Here is a 15,947-nt window from a genome sequence, read left to right as displayed (position 1 = left end):
GCCGTTTCCGGGCCAAAACTTGACTGCTTCAGCATCTCCTTTTGCTTTCCAGATGTGCGCTCTCCAGATGCTGTTTCACCTAACTTTATTTTAAGCTGATACTCTTGGCCGCCCGCCACGTCTTACCTCAGTTTTAACAAGGCAGAGTGACCAGAGAGAGACAGGAAGACACATGCTGACAGGCTCACACCAGATGAACCCCGAGGTCCATCCAAGAATGTGTTTGACACTAAATACTATGTTTTGGGTCCAGCTCAGGAACTCACTTTGCAGCCTGGAAAGCGTTGCAGCACCAGCCAAGGAAAGTGATGTGTTTACTGGACAGTGTGTTATCTAAGAAATGAAAGAAGCCAAAACCCTCATAACACTTGATGAGATTATATTTCATGGTACAACATCGAACAAAGGCTGCAGACAAGGTGATGCAGACTAAGAGCAAACAGCAACAGGGTCAAAGAGGCTCAATGAAGCTGTTCATGTGGATGAAACGCTCAACATCTCTTTGCTTTAACAGCTGGTAAAAGACAATAATTGCTAATGCAATTTTAATAATGAGAAAAACCATACAAACAAAGAGTTTACGTCCAGTCAAGCAAAATGTGCCACATCCGTCACAATTATACACATAAATACAAAGTTAGACTGAACCCGAAAGGGAAGTGTGTCTTTGGGCTTAAAGAGGGCGTCGAGCCGGCTGAAGCCGCTTCGTCTTCATGGCAGAGAAAGACGAGGCGTCCGAAATGCTGCCAGATCCTGATCCATCAGCGCTCTCTGTGTGAGGCAATGCACGTTCATTTGTAGAGCACATTCAAAGTGCTTCACATGAAACCATTAAAAGCATTAAAAACATAAAGCAGAAAAAAACTGATTTTAAAAACAATTGAGAAAAACCAGTCAAAAAGCTAAAAATAGAATGAAAGTTGCAGTTTAAAGTTTAAGAAAGGAAATGCAGCAGTGAGGATGAGTGAGAAATAGAAAAAAAATCCTTGAAACTGGTTCAATTAAAGGCAACAGCAAGCAGACAGTTATTCAATCTGAACATAAAAGACCACAAATAACTGAGCAATGAAGGTTCTTCTTTAAACACGGCCTCAAAGGAAAAATCTGACATTTTGGGAAGTAGAATTATGTGTTTCCTGCAGGAGAGTTAGAGGAGGAGAGCAGTTTGTTAAATATGAAGCGACAGCCAGTAAACTGGACATAAGAGGAACCAGTGAGAAGTGTGAAAGCAACAACATCCTCCACCAGCAGCTCCGCATCTCTAACAACACGTCGCAGCTCTAAGCGTGCTCCATCAGAACAAAAGACTCAAAGTAAAAACAACATTTAACCCCAGAAAACGGCAGATTGACGTTCATACGTTAGTTTTTTCATACAGATTGAACAAACGATGCATCAGACCTTAATGGGTTGTGAGCTGTTTCTTTGTGCTAAGCTAAGCTAGCCCTAGCTGCTGGCTGTAGCCTTAAATCTAAAGATCTTCTGTCTCTCTGGCAGCAATTGAGTCACACAAGATGAGGCCTGGAAAAACGTTCTCCTGACATTTTCTTCTTCTGCTCACCGTGAACGCCGATCATGTGCTCCAGGATGAGCACCCGCTCGGCCAGGATCTTCAGGGCCTCCCTGAGCTGCTGCACCGCCTCGGCCTGGACAGCACCAACAGGTCAGACAGTTTGTCAAATGAACCCAGGAGCAAAAGATCACCATAACTCTTACCTCATTCAAGCTTTCTCCTGGCTCTCCTTTAGGCCCTGGCGCTCCCTGTGAGGACAGAGTCAACTCATCTGTGTGTAGACGTCTGTGTGGAAGTGTGTGTGGACGTGTGTGTAGAAGTGTGTGTGATGCAACAAGCGCATACTCACAGTGAGGCCCTGACTGCCGGCTACACCTGCAGCGCCCTGGTGGAGAGAGAAGACATGAGGACGCTGCTAATCTACCTCTTCTGCTAATCTACCTCTTCTGCTAATCTACCTCTTCTCCACATCTTAAATCTTAAATCATGCTGGGAGAGGAAGGGGATCGAGTTTAAAGACAGAGGCCCGCGAGAGCCGGATGAAAGAGAGGACCGACATGGCCGCCATGATTACACAGAGACAGAGAGAGAGAGAGAGAGAGACAGAGAGAGAGAGAGAGAGAGAGAGAGAGAGAGAGAGAGAGAGAGAGAGAGAGAGAGAGAGAGAGAGAGAGAGAGAGAGAGAATTAGTCACAGCTCGGAGTGAGTCTTTGAAGGAAAGAGCTCACCTTTCATGCATTACAGCTCAGACCGTTTACAAAACATAGAACAACTCTTGTGACGCTTCATCAGACTGAAACATGTTGATCTGATGACGAGCCTCACCCGTTCTCCTGGGTCTCCTTTAGGCCCGGGAACCCCCGGCATGCTGTGCATCCCCTCCTTGCCCTTATGGCGATAAAACAGAAGGGCATGTCATGTGATGCCGGTCATGGGTTCATCTTGTTTATTGATCAACAGACTCTCACATCTCGTCCGGGCAGCCCCGCCGCTCCTCTCGGTCCCGGAGGTCCTGCGTTCACACACGAGGGAGATGAACGTCAGGATGTTACGAAATACATTCAGTAAACTTAACGAAGCTTAATTTAAATCAATGACAAGAGAGATTTGTCAGGTTTGAATGAACATGTGATGCTCACTGAAACATTCCCACTGAATGAAATGTTTTCACACAACAACGCCGCATTACGTTTGTGTCTGCGTTGTTTATTGAATCAACACAAGGAAGACAACACATTGAAGTCAATTCAAACAATGACGTATTTGCTCCACATTAATATGAAAAAGCACATGGTTATCATCCTGCCTCGTGTTTCTTCTGCTGGATTCTCCTGTAAAGTAGCTCGACATATTTTAAAATAAAGTAGTGGAAGTTTGAACTGCGCTGCGTTCATGTGTACTGATGGACCAAGAGGGATAAACGACGCCGGCAGCAGCTCGTGTTCATACCTGAGGGACCAGGAGGCCCGACGACCACCTGATGAGCAGAGAGACGCTCCTCTGGGGAAAAGGTCACACAAAAGATAATAGTGACTGTAACAGCAGATTATAAAAGTAAAATGAATACCAACGTATAATCAGGGTCAAGAGGTCGTTCATAGCTTATCATTTAGTTTGAATGTGATGAATAGTCTTTTTACTGATGTCCATTAACCTTATTTAGGAAATCAAACTAATACTGGATTTTTGTGCTCCACAGACAAAAGTGATGGCATGAAGTAGATTTATTTAAACTAAGTATGTTTACTGGATCACTGTGAGAACAGAACAGATGGTCACATTTAACATTCTTCCTTCTATTGGTGATTACAAATCTTGTTCTAGTGAGATGCATATTGGGAGATTTCCTATGAGCAGCATCAAATACAGACGTCAATGCACCAAAAATAAAATACTCGACTACACGTGCATGTGTACGTGCACTCCTACTGCCTGGTCTGGAGCTCTGGTCCTTCAGACATGAAGGTCAGACCTCTGTGTCTCCAGGAGGAGTGACAGTGATGGACAGGACCAGCTGGCCGCTGTGAAGCAGCAGTCACCAGTCGGACATAATCTCAGAGGTGGAAGTCGTGCCTTGTTCTCAGCATGTAATGTATTTTAAAGCATGCTTCTCGGTATGCATTTTGTTTTCTCCACACATACTTCCTCTCCACTTTAACACATGCTCGGATTCTTCCCCGTGTGACATCATGGCCGCCGTCCACAGAAAGCATCGAGAGGGAGCACATTTCCCTCTGGAACTAATCTTCTAGTGTTACAGTTCTCCTCGAGCCTGGCTGCCTCCCCAAGAAACTCCACATGAGTGGCAGACGATCTCCTCCCTCCTTCGGAGCGAGCCCAGATTTTGGCTCTGGGCCGTGGCCCGTTCCCCCAAACGCAGACTGTTGTGCTGACAGCTAACAAATTAGGCCTGATTTACAGCCAGTTGGCCCCCCTCAGCTTACACGGTCCCACAGACCCAAATCTACATAGTTCCAGACCCGCAGACACAGTTCTGGGCTCGGAGAGGCAGACGGCCAAAAGCCTAATCAGAGCCAGAAGCCTGCATGAGGTAATGCTCACAGCGTGGACGCCTGCTGCCTCCCTGTGGCCAACACAGGCTTTAAACGCGAGAGATATAATATTAGCGCTGACATGATTCAAAGGATGTATAAAGTTAAAGTTTCAAATAATGAGAATTCCATTATTATCATGTTTAGCACTCTATGTATGTATTTTGAGGCGCAAAGCTTCATTAAAGTGGTCAACGTGAGTGAAAAATGCCCTAATATAATTTTCCAATTAATTCTGTCTATTAAAAAAAGCAAAGACCTGAGCTAATGTTGTACAAACAATTTAGCTAACATTTGGTATTTGGCCCCATTGTTGGTGTTGAATGAGATAAACAGCGGCTCAGAGGCAGCAACACACACGGAAACTATTAAACTAAATGTAAACCAGCCATTATCATTCCATTATGCTGGAAGCTAACAGCACACATTGCTTACTTGGTGAAAGCTACGCTACGCTCTGTGCTTCGACCTGGCCGTTAAAACCACTGTCCACACAGCGACCCGTCTGGTGTGTTCTGCCTGACGACCGGATGGACATCACGTACAAGAGTAATGCGTTTGGAAGCAGCAGATTCTTCACAATAGACCTGTGGCTTTGGTATCAACTCGGACAAAACCCAAAACATGAAAGCTCGAATGTTTTACAAATGTTTTTGTGTCAGAATTCATCCAAGAACGACTGTGATGGCGTTCCAACCTTGTGTGAAAGACTTCTATGTTCTGGGACAGTTCAGACTAAAGTGAACTCCTGGAGGTGGAGCGGTGGATCACCTGGATCGTCCACGTGGAAAACGTCACCGCGCTCCGCGGGGGAGGAGCTCGGCCCCGGAGGCCCGGGAGCCCCCGGAGGGCCGGGAGGCCCTAGGGGTCCGGTTCCTCCTGCTGGACCTGTAGCCCCCCTCGGTCCTGAGCACCGAGGACACACAAAACACAGCATCTTGTTACAAACGCTTTTTTCAAACTCTCTTTAAAAGGAGCAGATCAGACGGCGAGATGATATCTCACCGGTCGGTCCAGGGAGTCCGGCTCTTCCAGCCGGACCCGGAACTCCAGCAGAACCCGGAGGCCCGGCTGGTCCGATGGGCCCTGGAGACCAAACAAGAGACAAAAGAGTCAAGAGGACAGGTATAAAGGCAGACTTTAGGTGTGGAGTTTGATGTCTAAGACTCTGGACGTGCAGCGTCTGATCTGCACGTCTAACTGCTTAAACTTGACCTTTCTATTGTTGTTGTTTGAAATGTCTGACTAAAAAATCCCTTTACAGAAGTGTGATCCTAAAGTGAGGGACCGCTTTAACCTCCTAAACAACATCTCAGCACCGCACTAAAATATGAAAGTTACTCAAATAAATAAATAAAATGTCTATTCCATAAAACACTCACGGCACAACAACCGTCCTGTGTTACAGCAGCCGAAAAGAACAAAGTCTCATCATCGTTACATCTCAAACCTTTTGAGAAAGAGCACGATCAGCAGAATGAATCCATTTGAATCATTTAACATATTATTAAATTACCGTATGTACAGTGCGTTACTTCATCAGAGGCTTGACTTAAACAGCAGTGAACTATTCATTTAATTCTCTCTAAATATTGAAACTGCAATTACTGTTGAATCATAAATGCAGTACACTACATTAAGATGGATTTTTCCTCATCCCCACCACGTCGTTCACCTGGCGGCAGGTGTGCCGGCGGGCCGATGGGCGTCGGCTGAGGAGCGACCACCTCGTTGTCTGTCCGCAGGAACGAGCGTCGCTCTCCTAACAGCTGGATCTGGAACAACGGCGGGACGTTTCACTTCTGCACTCTGTGAGGAAAGTAACCTGAGTACAAATGTTTACAATCTCTTGGAATATCTGTGTGGTTACCTTTGACTCAATGGCGTCGATTCTGCTGCTCATGTCAGTGAAACTGGTGCAGTTCAAACACTCTGGGAGACAGAAACACAGGGAGGAGTGAGATGATTCCTCTCCTCCTCATCTCTTCCTCTCCTTCTTGCCTTGTCTCCTTCATCCCTGTTTCCTTTCTTCATTCATAGTCTCTTTCCGTCTCACACTGAGCAGCTCAAGAACAATCAAACACAAGAACCATCCGACCAGACGCAGGAATTCATGAGGCATTTATCCCTCGCTCTCACAAGGAATACGATCGGCCCTCACATGAAACATCTGTCTGTCGGAGCTTTCTGCTGCTGCAGCTCGTCTCCTGACTCAGCAAGTTTTCAACTGCCAACAAGCAGCGACGGCCTGTATGCACACACACACGGAAACACACACAACACACATGCACCCTCACATGGAAACACAAACAACACACTCACACTTTCCACTTGTCTTTGAGGTAAATTAGATTTGTAGACGTTTTCCTCACACAAAGTATTTTATGGATAATTCGCATAAAAGATGAATTGTTTTTAATGACTGCAGAAATATTCTTGTGTGTCTGTCCAGCTGATTAATGTGAGTCCATCGTTCATTCACTTTCATCTCTGGCCCCTCTCTCACTGGGCGAGAGACCTGGACCAGCAGCTGTGGCTGTAAACCATCGACATGCACAGCAGCCGGATGCCAACAACGTCATCAGACCGCACATCACATCAGTAAAGATCCCTTCAGATACCTGCAGCTGCAGGCTACTTCAGGTGTGTGTGTGTGTGTGTGTGTGTGTGTGTGTGTGTGTGTGACACCAAGAGGCAACTGCTCGTGCTGAACAACAACGATAAACCTCTGAGTTTACAACATCACTACGTCAGCGCTGGATAATATTTCTTCATTGGAAAAAGAACAGCAAACATCACTGGGGCCTTTTCTCGATGGAAAAGATGTTTTTGTTTAGTTCCTCCCTCACACACATGATTTAAACGGCCTTCCCTTCTCCAAACAGTTTCAAATGACGACTTCTGATCCTGTGTAAAGTCAGTGAAACCAAAACAATAAGCTGAAACTCTTTGTAGAGCTTAAAGGATGATTCTCTTTCACAGCGTTTCAGGAACTTTGTGCCTTATTTTCAGTTTTCTTGTATTGATTTGTGCGTCAGCCCTTATGTGTGTATTATGCATAGAAATCTTGGTTTGTGAAGTACTTTCTATGTCGTCTTGAGTCTGTTTTGAACACTTTGTCAAATTCCAGCATTCCAGCCACCACTAAACCATAAATACCTACACATTCCTCTCTTGGCCGCAGCGTAGCATCCTTTACTTGAGCTGTAAAAAATCTAAAACAAAGACACTTTTATAGAAAACCCCAGGATTCGGCCTAAATGTGAGCCTTCCTCTGGTTTACGGCTCATCTGAGATCAGGAATGTCAGCTGTCAGTCGGACACGCCCGCATCGTGCTCACAGCAGGAACCCAGAGGAACAACTGGAGCTCAGAAATAACAAAAAGGACCCAAACAGTCAAAGTAGGATCTTTGACTGCGGCGCACAGCGCGCTGATGGCAGCAGCTCAGGCTTCTGCTTCACTGAAGTAGGACATGTATAACCGTGTGTGTGTGTGTGTGTGTGTCTACCATGTGCATCCAGTCCAGTGGTGTATCAGTGTTCATGGGTGTGGTTTCTCTCATCGCCTGGTTTTAAACTACATCTTGAATCTTGCCCGGAAGCGCGGCCACGAGCGGAAAAAACGATCAACATCTTGACCCCAAAACACATTCCTGAGGATTCAGTAACCCAAACACAGAGAAGCTGCTGAGCTGCAGAGTGTCAACCGACCCCACGGGGTCTGTTGTGACTGTACTGAGGGTTCTTCAGCAACGACACAAAAGGACATCAGAGGTAGCACAACAGTGGGATTGTGGGTAATCTGGGCTCCACGATGTAAGAGGGCTGATAAGTTGATGTGCCTTCATCTCCTCCAGCTATCCATCATCAGCCCAGAGGAAGTCTCCCTGACGCAATCTGTGTCTGTTATGTACAGCGCATCAGTCTGTGAGGCGTCCAACGTCTGTTCAACGATGTGATTAGTCAAATATTCAGTGGATTGTGTACAGACGTCGTCATGACATGTGGAGCAGATATTTGTGGAGGATGAATCCTCCTGACGTCAGTGATTACTTTTCACAGCCGTGCGCTCGTCGTCTCGTTCTTTTATGCAACCTGTCAACCAAACGTATGTGGAGAGACTACTAATGAGCTAACTTCCTCCTCACCTGTTGTCCAACGAGAGCCAGAAATAAAAACACTTGAATTTTTATATATATATATATATATATATATATATATATATATATATATATATATATATATATATATATATATATATATATATGTGTATTATGTCATGAATACACGCCACAAGAAAACACCACAATTGAGTCAACCGACCAGAAATGTGAAGCAGAGCAAAACAAGCGTGTTTTGTTTTTAAGGTGGCGGTAGGATTCCTATGTATGCAGTGGGAATTTATTTATAGTAAAAACCAAACTTCCGCTGTGCTGGAGCTGATGTTTAGACGCGTTTAGAGCGATGCCGCAGCGATAGCGTCTATTTGGATCCATAATTACACCATGGCAACACGAGGCTGGGCTGTTTTTCTGGGATTGCTCTCAGCTTATGGGAAAGAGTCAGAATGCTGTTGTCTTTAGTGGAGCCAAAACAACAGAGAGAACTGGGAACTTTTTCAGCTCCAAAGTGATTTGAAGGAAGGATTTGTATGCAGATTTTCAACTATTCAGATGCTTCTTCTTGTCTGTGGCTATGATGCTAAAGAACATTCACTGAAAAGACTTGTTTCATTCACAGGAAAAACACAACAAATGCAAACTATATTAAAATGACCGCAGACCCCAAATCACAGAATGCGTTGAACAAAAGTATCTGATTTCTCAGTAAAGCATAGTGCAAAAGTATTAAATATCCAAAGAAAGCTGATGTAAGTCTTGTGAGCGAAGCTCAATTGTTAAGTCTGACGGTGACACGTAAAGCAAACCTCCAGGCAAAGAACAAGAGTGTGAACAAGATTAGAATCTCTTGGAAGACAGATCTTAATTCAAACATCAGAGGAACCGAAACAAAGAGCATATTTAATCCCTGCAAACATGCACTTGTTTGATGAGTCGTCCCTTCTTTCATTGTGTGATCTCCAGCACAAGATCACACAATGAGCAGCGGATCCTCTGGCAGCAGAGGGAGTCAGACGGCGGCATCGTCTGTTGAGACGTTTCCTACATTAGCCCTGGATATGGATCAGAGAAGAGCTCACAGCTTTTGTATGCACACACGCACACACACAAGCACACACACACACACAGACTCACAACCACAAAATAAACCATGACGCACACAGCTGTGGACGGTCATCTTCATGACCACTAAACACTCTGTCTGTATTAGTGACAGACGGAGGATGATGCATCGAAACATCCTGTGGGACGTCTTAAGAGTCGCTGTCACGTCCCCAAGATACACAGACCAGTGTTTGCCCAGTGTGTGTGTGTGTGTGTGTGTGTGTTCGTGTGTGTGGACCACAGTCAACCTCCAAGAACTGGCTGTGTCCTAGGAGCGCAAGTGGCATGAAGAACAACTTGCACAGAACACACACACACACACATACACACACACACACACACACACACACACACACACACACACACACACACACACACACACACACACACACACAGCTGAAGGATAGTAAACTTTAGGTTTAATTTATTTATTTTTTAACCAGGATGTTTCATCCACAGTGTTCAGCAGGATGCCAGCTGACAGGCCACACTGCATTTCTTTAAATTGAACTCTGACATGTTCAGAAAGTATAAGACGTACTTGGTGATTCATATAATTTCCCATTACATTTAATGCATGGAGACATGATATAATGCACAAGATACAGTCAATGACTAAATAATGGACTTCAGAAACACAATGAGGTGCCATCATTAGTCTCACATTCCTTCAGGCAAAATGCTGCTTGATAACAAGCGCGACCATGAAACAATGAGAAACTGAACCTCCTCCAGTCTGAGAACACACCTCCTCTCTCATCCTCATGCGAGGAGAAGCCTCCAACAGTCCACTACACATGGCGTCCATGCTGAAACACTGCTCCACATCAGTTAGAGATGCATGACCTGTGGCTGCACAGACGTACGGTCATCGTCATGCTATGAGAGGATGTTGTGTGAGACGGCAACTGGCTGAAATAAAAGTGTTCAGTGGTGTCCGGAGAAATGGAAAGAGACATCGAGAGGAATATCTAACTGTCGGATGGATGGTCGTGAAATGTGTTTGAACATATTTGATCCCCAGAAGATGGATCTCACTGACTCTGGTGACCCCCGGACTCTTCATATGGTCCCAATCACTATTGGATGGATTGCCATGAAATTGCACATTTCCTTCCAAAGCATTCATCAGGTCAAAACATGCCGTTTACTTTGTTGCGGCCGAATGTGAAGAACTGATGACATTCCCTGAAGACTCAGCTGCACTTTGTGTTTATAAAGAAACATTAACTTGGTTTGACATTTGGTTAAGTATCTGCATATCAACATAGTCATCAAGAGCAAGTCACACAGGCGTTAGCATGGCTGTTAGCATCAGGCATATCAGACCACCACCAGAAACAGAAGAGCTATCCTATAGAGCTAATATATATATATATATATATATATATATATATATATATATATATATATATATATATATATATATATATATATATATATATATATATATATATTTATATATAGAGAGAGAGAGAGAGAGAGAGAGAGAGAGAGAGAGAGAGATACAGATATATAGATATAGATTTATATCCTATAAAGCTATCCTATATAGCTATCCTTTAGCCCCCAGTGGGTCAAAGGTCAGCGCTTGACCTTTATCTGAGCTCAGCCAGGGATGTAGCAGAGACATCAGTCATCAAATGAGCAAAGAGGATCAGAGCAGGCGATGAAATGAAAAAATAAGAAATGGAAGAAATAAAAGGCTTCAAATAGCGAGTGTTTTTGTTAATCCCTCCAACGAGAGGGTTTAACTCCAGCTCCACCAGCTTCTTACCACACAGAGGAAGCAGAGACTCTAGCAACGGCATAGCTTTAACATTAACTAATTAGCCCAATTGACATCCTGTAGCCTTCAGCCATCTTTTCACTTCTTTCATTGTTAACTTTCCTAAATACAATCCTGTGCTGTCACACTCAGCATTAAACTTTGTTAAACCTCTCTTCCTGAGCTTTTCCATGAGATCAAAGCGGGGGTGGGGGAGGCATTGGGGGGAGGGATTGGGGAGTGAGGGGGGACGCTCCCTCACACACAGACATTACCCACCATCCCTTAACATGATCACATGTACAGATGTGTGCTGGGGGTGATGGCGCAGGGAGGAGGGCTGCAGGGGCCAACAGTAGGGAAATTAATAACACGTTTAGCTTAACGTGTTCCATGCCGTCATGTGTTAGCACAACACTGCTGGAAGCAGGACGTCAATCTTGAGATGCTCCGTGCACAGTCAGCACAAACCCAGCTGTCAAAAATATTGACGGGTCAGGGTGTCAAGGAAATGTATTCAGAAAACACTTTCCATTCGCAAACACAGAAACATTCAGGCTGCCAGCAGACCTTCGCAGTCCGACCACGACCTGCGTGATGTTCCAGAGCGCTTTGAGGCTGATGCAGGGAACGCTCTGAGGACGAGTGAAGGCCAAAAGCAACTGTTAAAACACTTTAATCTTAGGATTTTTAAGGACTGCGTTCTTATTGTAAGAATTAATTGCTCAGTTAAAAGGTGTAAAATTCATTTTGAGAATAGTGATGGATGTCCATTGTATTGACATGGTTGTCCATTTTCTCCAGCCAAAGACAACATTATTAAATTGCTTGTTTTTGTCAAATAGTCAAACGAAATCGTAGCCCAATTATTTCTCTGTTGATCAACTCAGTGATGTGTACAAGGTGACATTTTGCCACAGGATTTTTTTTACTGTAGAAAAGGTCAAAACAGCTTGAAAGACACTGGATCAACTGATCAATTAATCACATAATCATTTCAACTCTTAACATTGCTAAAACTGTAAAGCCTCGGTTTGGGGTTATTTTCAGGGACAAGAAAAGAAACTTGAATCCTAAAACCCAACATCCCATAATAATGTTTGCACTGCTACCAGCAGATTGGCCTTCACATTTGTCAAGACAAAGAAAGCACCTCACATCACCACAGACAAACAAATGGCCTCCTTCATGAACGGCTTTCTGAGGCTTTTCAAAAGAGTGAGACTGAGTTTTGAAACGAAACCAACAGTAGTGTGTGTGTGTGCAGTGTGTGTGCAGTGTGTGTGCAGTGTGTGTAGTGTGTGTGCAGAGGTGAGAGAAACAAGCATCTCCTCAGCTTCACTTTGCCTCCGGCCCTCTTTATGTGCCGTCTTTACTTCTCTGAAGTGGAGCCAGAAGTCCATCCCACTAAAGCCAGAGTTGATGTCATCCTCTCTCGCTCGGATAAGACAGCCGGCTCAAAGCATCGACGATGCTGAGTGACATGAAGGAAAAAGAGATGAATGGCACATTGTCTACATGAGTAACATGATAGGTCAACATTTTGGGAATTGCTTGTGTACTTTTCTTGCAGAGTTAGATGAGAAGAATGATATCACTTGTTTCTGTGCAGTAAATATGAATCAACAACCAAAAAGGGGAAAATTGCCAAGTTTGGGTTTTATGGGGAGTTACATTACTTGTTTCAGTGACTTCTGTCTCTGTGCTAAGCTAAGATAAGCTGCTGAATGTAGCTGCATATTTGGACATTAGAGTGGGATCATCTCATCTAACAATAAAGCAAATATAACATTTCATAAAAAATTACAAACTATTTAATTAAAGGTGAGAGAATTGTGTGTGTGTGTGTGTATATATATATATATATATATATATATATATATATATATATATATATATATATATATATATATATATATATTATTGTATTCATTGCTTCTTATGAATTGATTCATTACTTATCCAATAATAATAATGCATACACTATTCAACAGATACAACATCACAGCAATCCAGAAATCAAATGAAGGTAACGTAGTAAAAATGGCCGACGTAAATTCTTTGAACCATTTCATACAAAGCTGGGGCATAACTTCACAAGGTTCTTCTGTGGTAATATCAAACATTATTTCCATGATATTACAGATATCCATGAATAACGTTGTTGTTGTACGCAGGTTAATCTCCATGAGGAGAACCAGTCTCTCCTTCAGAGCTGTAATCTGATCCCAGCACACGTATGTTACAGAGAGCCGGAGCAGGACTGTCATGCTCATTAATCTCAGTGGTTCTTTCCCACAGAGCCGCTTTGCTGCCGTCTGGCTGCTCAAGCAGCTGGAAACATTTAACTTTCCTCTTCTCCTCTTCTCTTGCTGCACAGCTGTTTCTGTATAGCCACTTCTAGCACCTTGTTGTTTCTAATGCCCTGATCCTAACTTTCCTCTCGTTCACTCACTCGCCAGCTGCCAGCTCTCCTCCTCTCCCTCCTCTTCCTCCTCCTTCTCCTCTCTTTCTCCTCCTCTTCTGTTCCTCCTCTCCCTCCTCTCCCTCCTCTCGCCCTCTCCTCGGTGTGAAGCAGACTGTCGGTGACATCAGCCTCTGTCTTTCTCCTCACTGATTCAAACGTGGCCTTCTGTTCTGTCTCTCCATATGGAGGTAATTTCCTCCTGCACTATAACCATTAGAACGTGCGAATACATTTCAGCTGACATTAAATAAACAGCCAGATTACTTCTTCACACTCCTGCAACCACTTTGGGCTCAAGTGAAGCATAATCTCTGGCAGTGCAAACTGTAGGTATGTGTTAATCTGTGTGTGGAATAATATCCACGGCCAGGCAAATAATGGTTTCCAAAGGCTTTGTCTGTGTTTATTCATTTAGTATCAATGTGTGTATTCTTAACTTGAGATTAATCTTGGCCCTCCAAGAGCAACAACAAATACTGTTAGCTAAAATGGAACCAGGTGTGGTAATTATGAACAATAAGCTAAACTTGCTCATTGAGGTAACTGTTAATCTTGGACAAATGTGAACCGACCAGGCCGGTGCTTTTCAATGAGACAGACTTTGCTGCATTGCCCAACTCTAGGAAATCTAAAAGTTGATGGAAAACCGTAAAATGTCTCATCAGCATTTTTTCATAACTCTAACGAAGCATCACGTTACAAGCATTTGCAATGTTTAAAATACAATATGTGAAAACATGTTTGTCAGTGTGGTAGCACAGTTGAGACTATTGAGACAACATGAGACCTTCATCCTCCCTTGTGGCTGGTTCTGGTGTCTCGCCGCTGGGTGAACATTTTGGTCTTTACTGGTTGAGAGTCTGCGGTCTGTGGGATAAAGGAGCAGCGCTGCCCATCATGAGGCCGAGACTACACCTCCCTCTTTACAAGCTGCTCTGCTGGACCTCTCTCTGAGCTTTTGACAGAATAGCTATGATAATATTCTGCCGTTGTGCTGTCTACAGTTAACAGCGTGTGTACACACACACACATGTACAAAGAAAGAAAAGATGCAGAAGGAGACAGTCGGTGTTTCTGAATCTCCTTCCAGACACTGAGGTGTCGAGCTGCACGGCCGTAAAATAAAAGGTACCAAACCGCACAGGATGCCTTTCAGCTGGTGCTTTACTGCAGTCTGTGCGCCCAAAAGTAATCCAAAACAGTTATTCAATCTTAATTCAAAACAACTTTACAATCATATCAAAAGCCCAAACCGCTGCACAGAGGCACGATTAGTAAGCAACCCGACGACACACCACCAAACATAAAACAAGGCTGAATTTGGTAAAGATCTAAAAAGACGCAGATGGGTACGGACAAAACATATGGCTTTCATTCCACTCCTTGAGAGACTTCGCCTTCGACCACGTTCGCCCTTACTTCATGAAAAAGAGGAAGACAGAAGGCACGCGTTAGAAACTCACCTTCTCGACACTCTTCTCCCACAAACCCTGGGCAGCATCTCCACTCCAGAGCAGTCACTTGCTTGTAGGTAACCTTGAAGGACGGCCTGATCACGGTCCTGTAGCTGCAGGACAGCACGGGGCGTGTATTGAAGCAACATGCAGAAACACACATGCAGATGATCAAACCGCCAAATATCAATATCTGATTATTTTTCTAGTTTTACTTTTGTAAAAGACCTTTTAACATTTTTAATCCGAGAAATATATCAAATATAGCATCACAGGAGTCCCATAGAGCCTCCAAATCACAAAACCCATCATGCAGGATGCCCCACGTTCAGGACAAGAACAGTAACAGCACCACTTAAAGCTGACAGGAGAAGAGTGTGACTGTGAGGTACCTGATGACTTTGGTGCAAGGTCCGGGCCACCGGCAGCCCTGCACCACTCTCTGCACGCTGGACTCTGTCCCGTTGAGCACCTGACAGGACACGGTTCTGGAAACAGTGTACTGACACCAGTTCCTATGATACAAAGAGGTTCCACACCATATAATAATAATAATAATAATAATAATAATAATAATAATAATAATAATAATAGTACAATGAGAGAAATAACAAGTGCTGCAGCACATTTGTTTCTGTTGAAGAGAATCAGGATTGTATTTTATGAAATATGCTGTGAAAAAAATGTCCAGAGTAAACGTGCTCACCTGAGTTGGGGACGGGACCTGGCACCTGGCGGTCCAGTGCTGCTGCTCTGTTCCGACTTGATGCGCTGTCTCTGCAGAGTGATGCGTGGGAAGTGATAAACAAACCCTGTTCCCAGCGAAGGACAGACGAAACTTATCCACATGCACAGCACGCAGAGAAACGATACAGCCATCATCTCCTCTGGAGTTATGCCTGACGGAGATGTCCGCAGAAAACGAGAATTCTCAACTAAATCCTGAAGTTATTAATCCCTCTTTGAC

At 44.1% G+C, this 15,947-nt stretch overlaps 1 protein-coding gene across 1 annotated transcript; it reads right to left on the bottom strand.

The window, feature by feature from the left end:
- Positions 1-384: 384 nt before the first annotated feature.
- Positions 385-15,862, bottom strand: LOC137790504 (collagen alpha-1(XXVI) chain). The gene is made up of 14 exons (XM_068584815.1): positions 15,687-15,862; positions 15,373-15,495; positions 14,990-15,093; positions 5,936-5,997; positions 5,741-5,840; positions 5,071-5,151; positions 4,837-4,971; positions 2,963-3,013; positions 2,482-2,525; positions 2,339-2,401; positions 1,863-1,898; positions 1,717-1,761; positions 1,562-1,646; positions 385-771 (listed from the first exon to the last, which is right to left on the bottom strand). The coding sequence occupies exons 1-14, from the start codon at positions 15,860-15,862 to the stop codon at positions 674-676; spliced, it is 1,203 nt and encodes a 400-aa protein (XP_068440916.1). The 3' UTR covers positions 385-673.
- Between the last annotated feature and the right edge of the window lie 85 nt (positions 15,863-15,947).

This window comes from Clinocottus analis, unplaced genomic scaffold (genome assembly GCF_023055335.1).
Source record: "Clinocottus analis isolate CAN_PGR_092001 unplaced genomic scaffold, fCliAna1.0.p SCAF_2, whole genome shotgun sequence".
Lineage (NCBI taxonomy): Eukaryota > Metazoa > Chordata > Actinopteri > Perciformes > Cottidae > Clinocottus > Clinocottus analis.
This window is presented reverse-complemented; position numbering and strand designations above follow the sequence as displayed.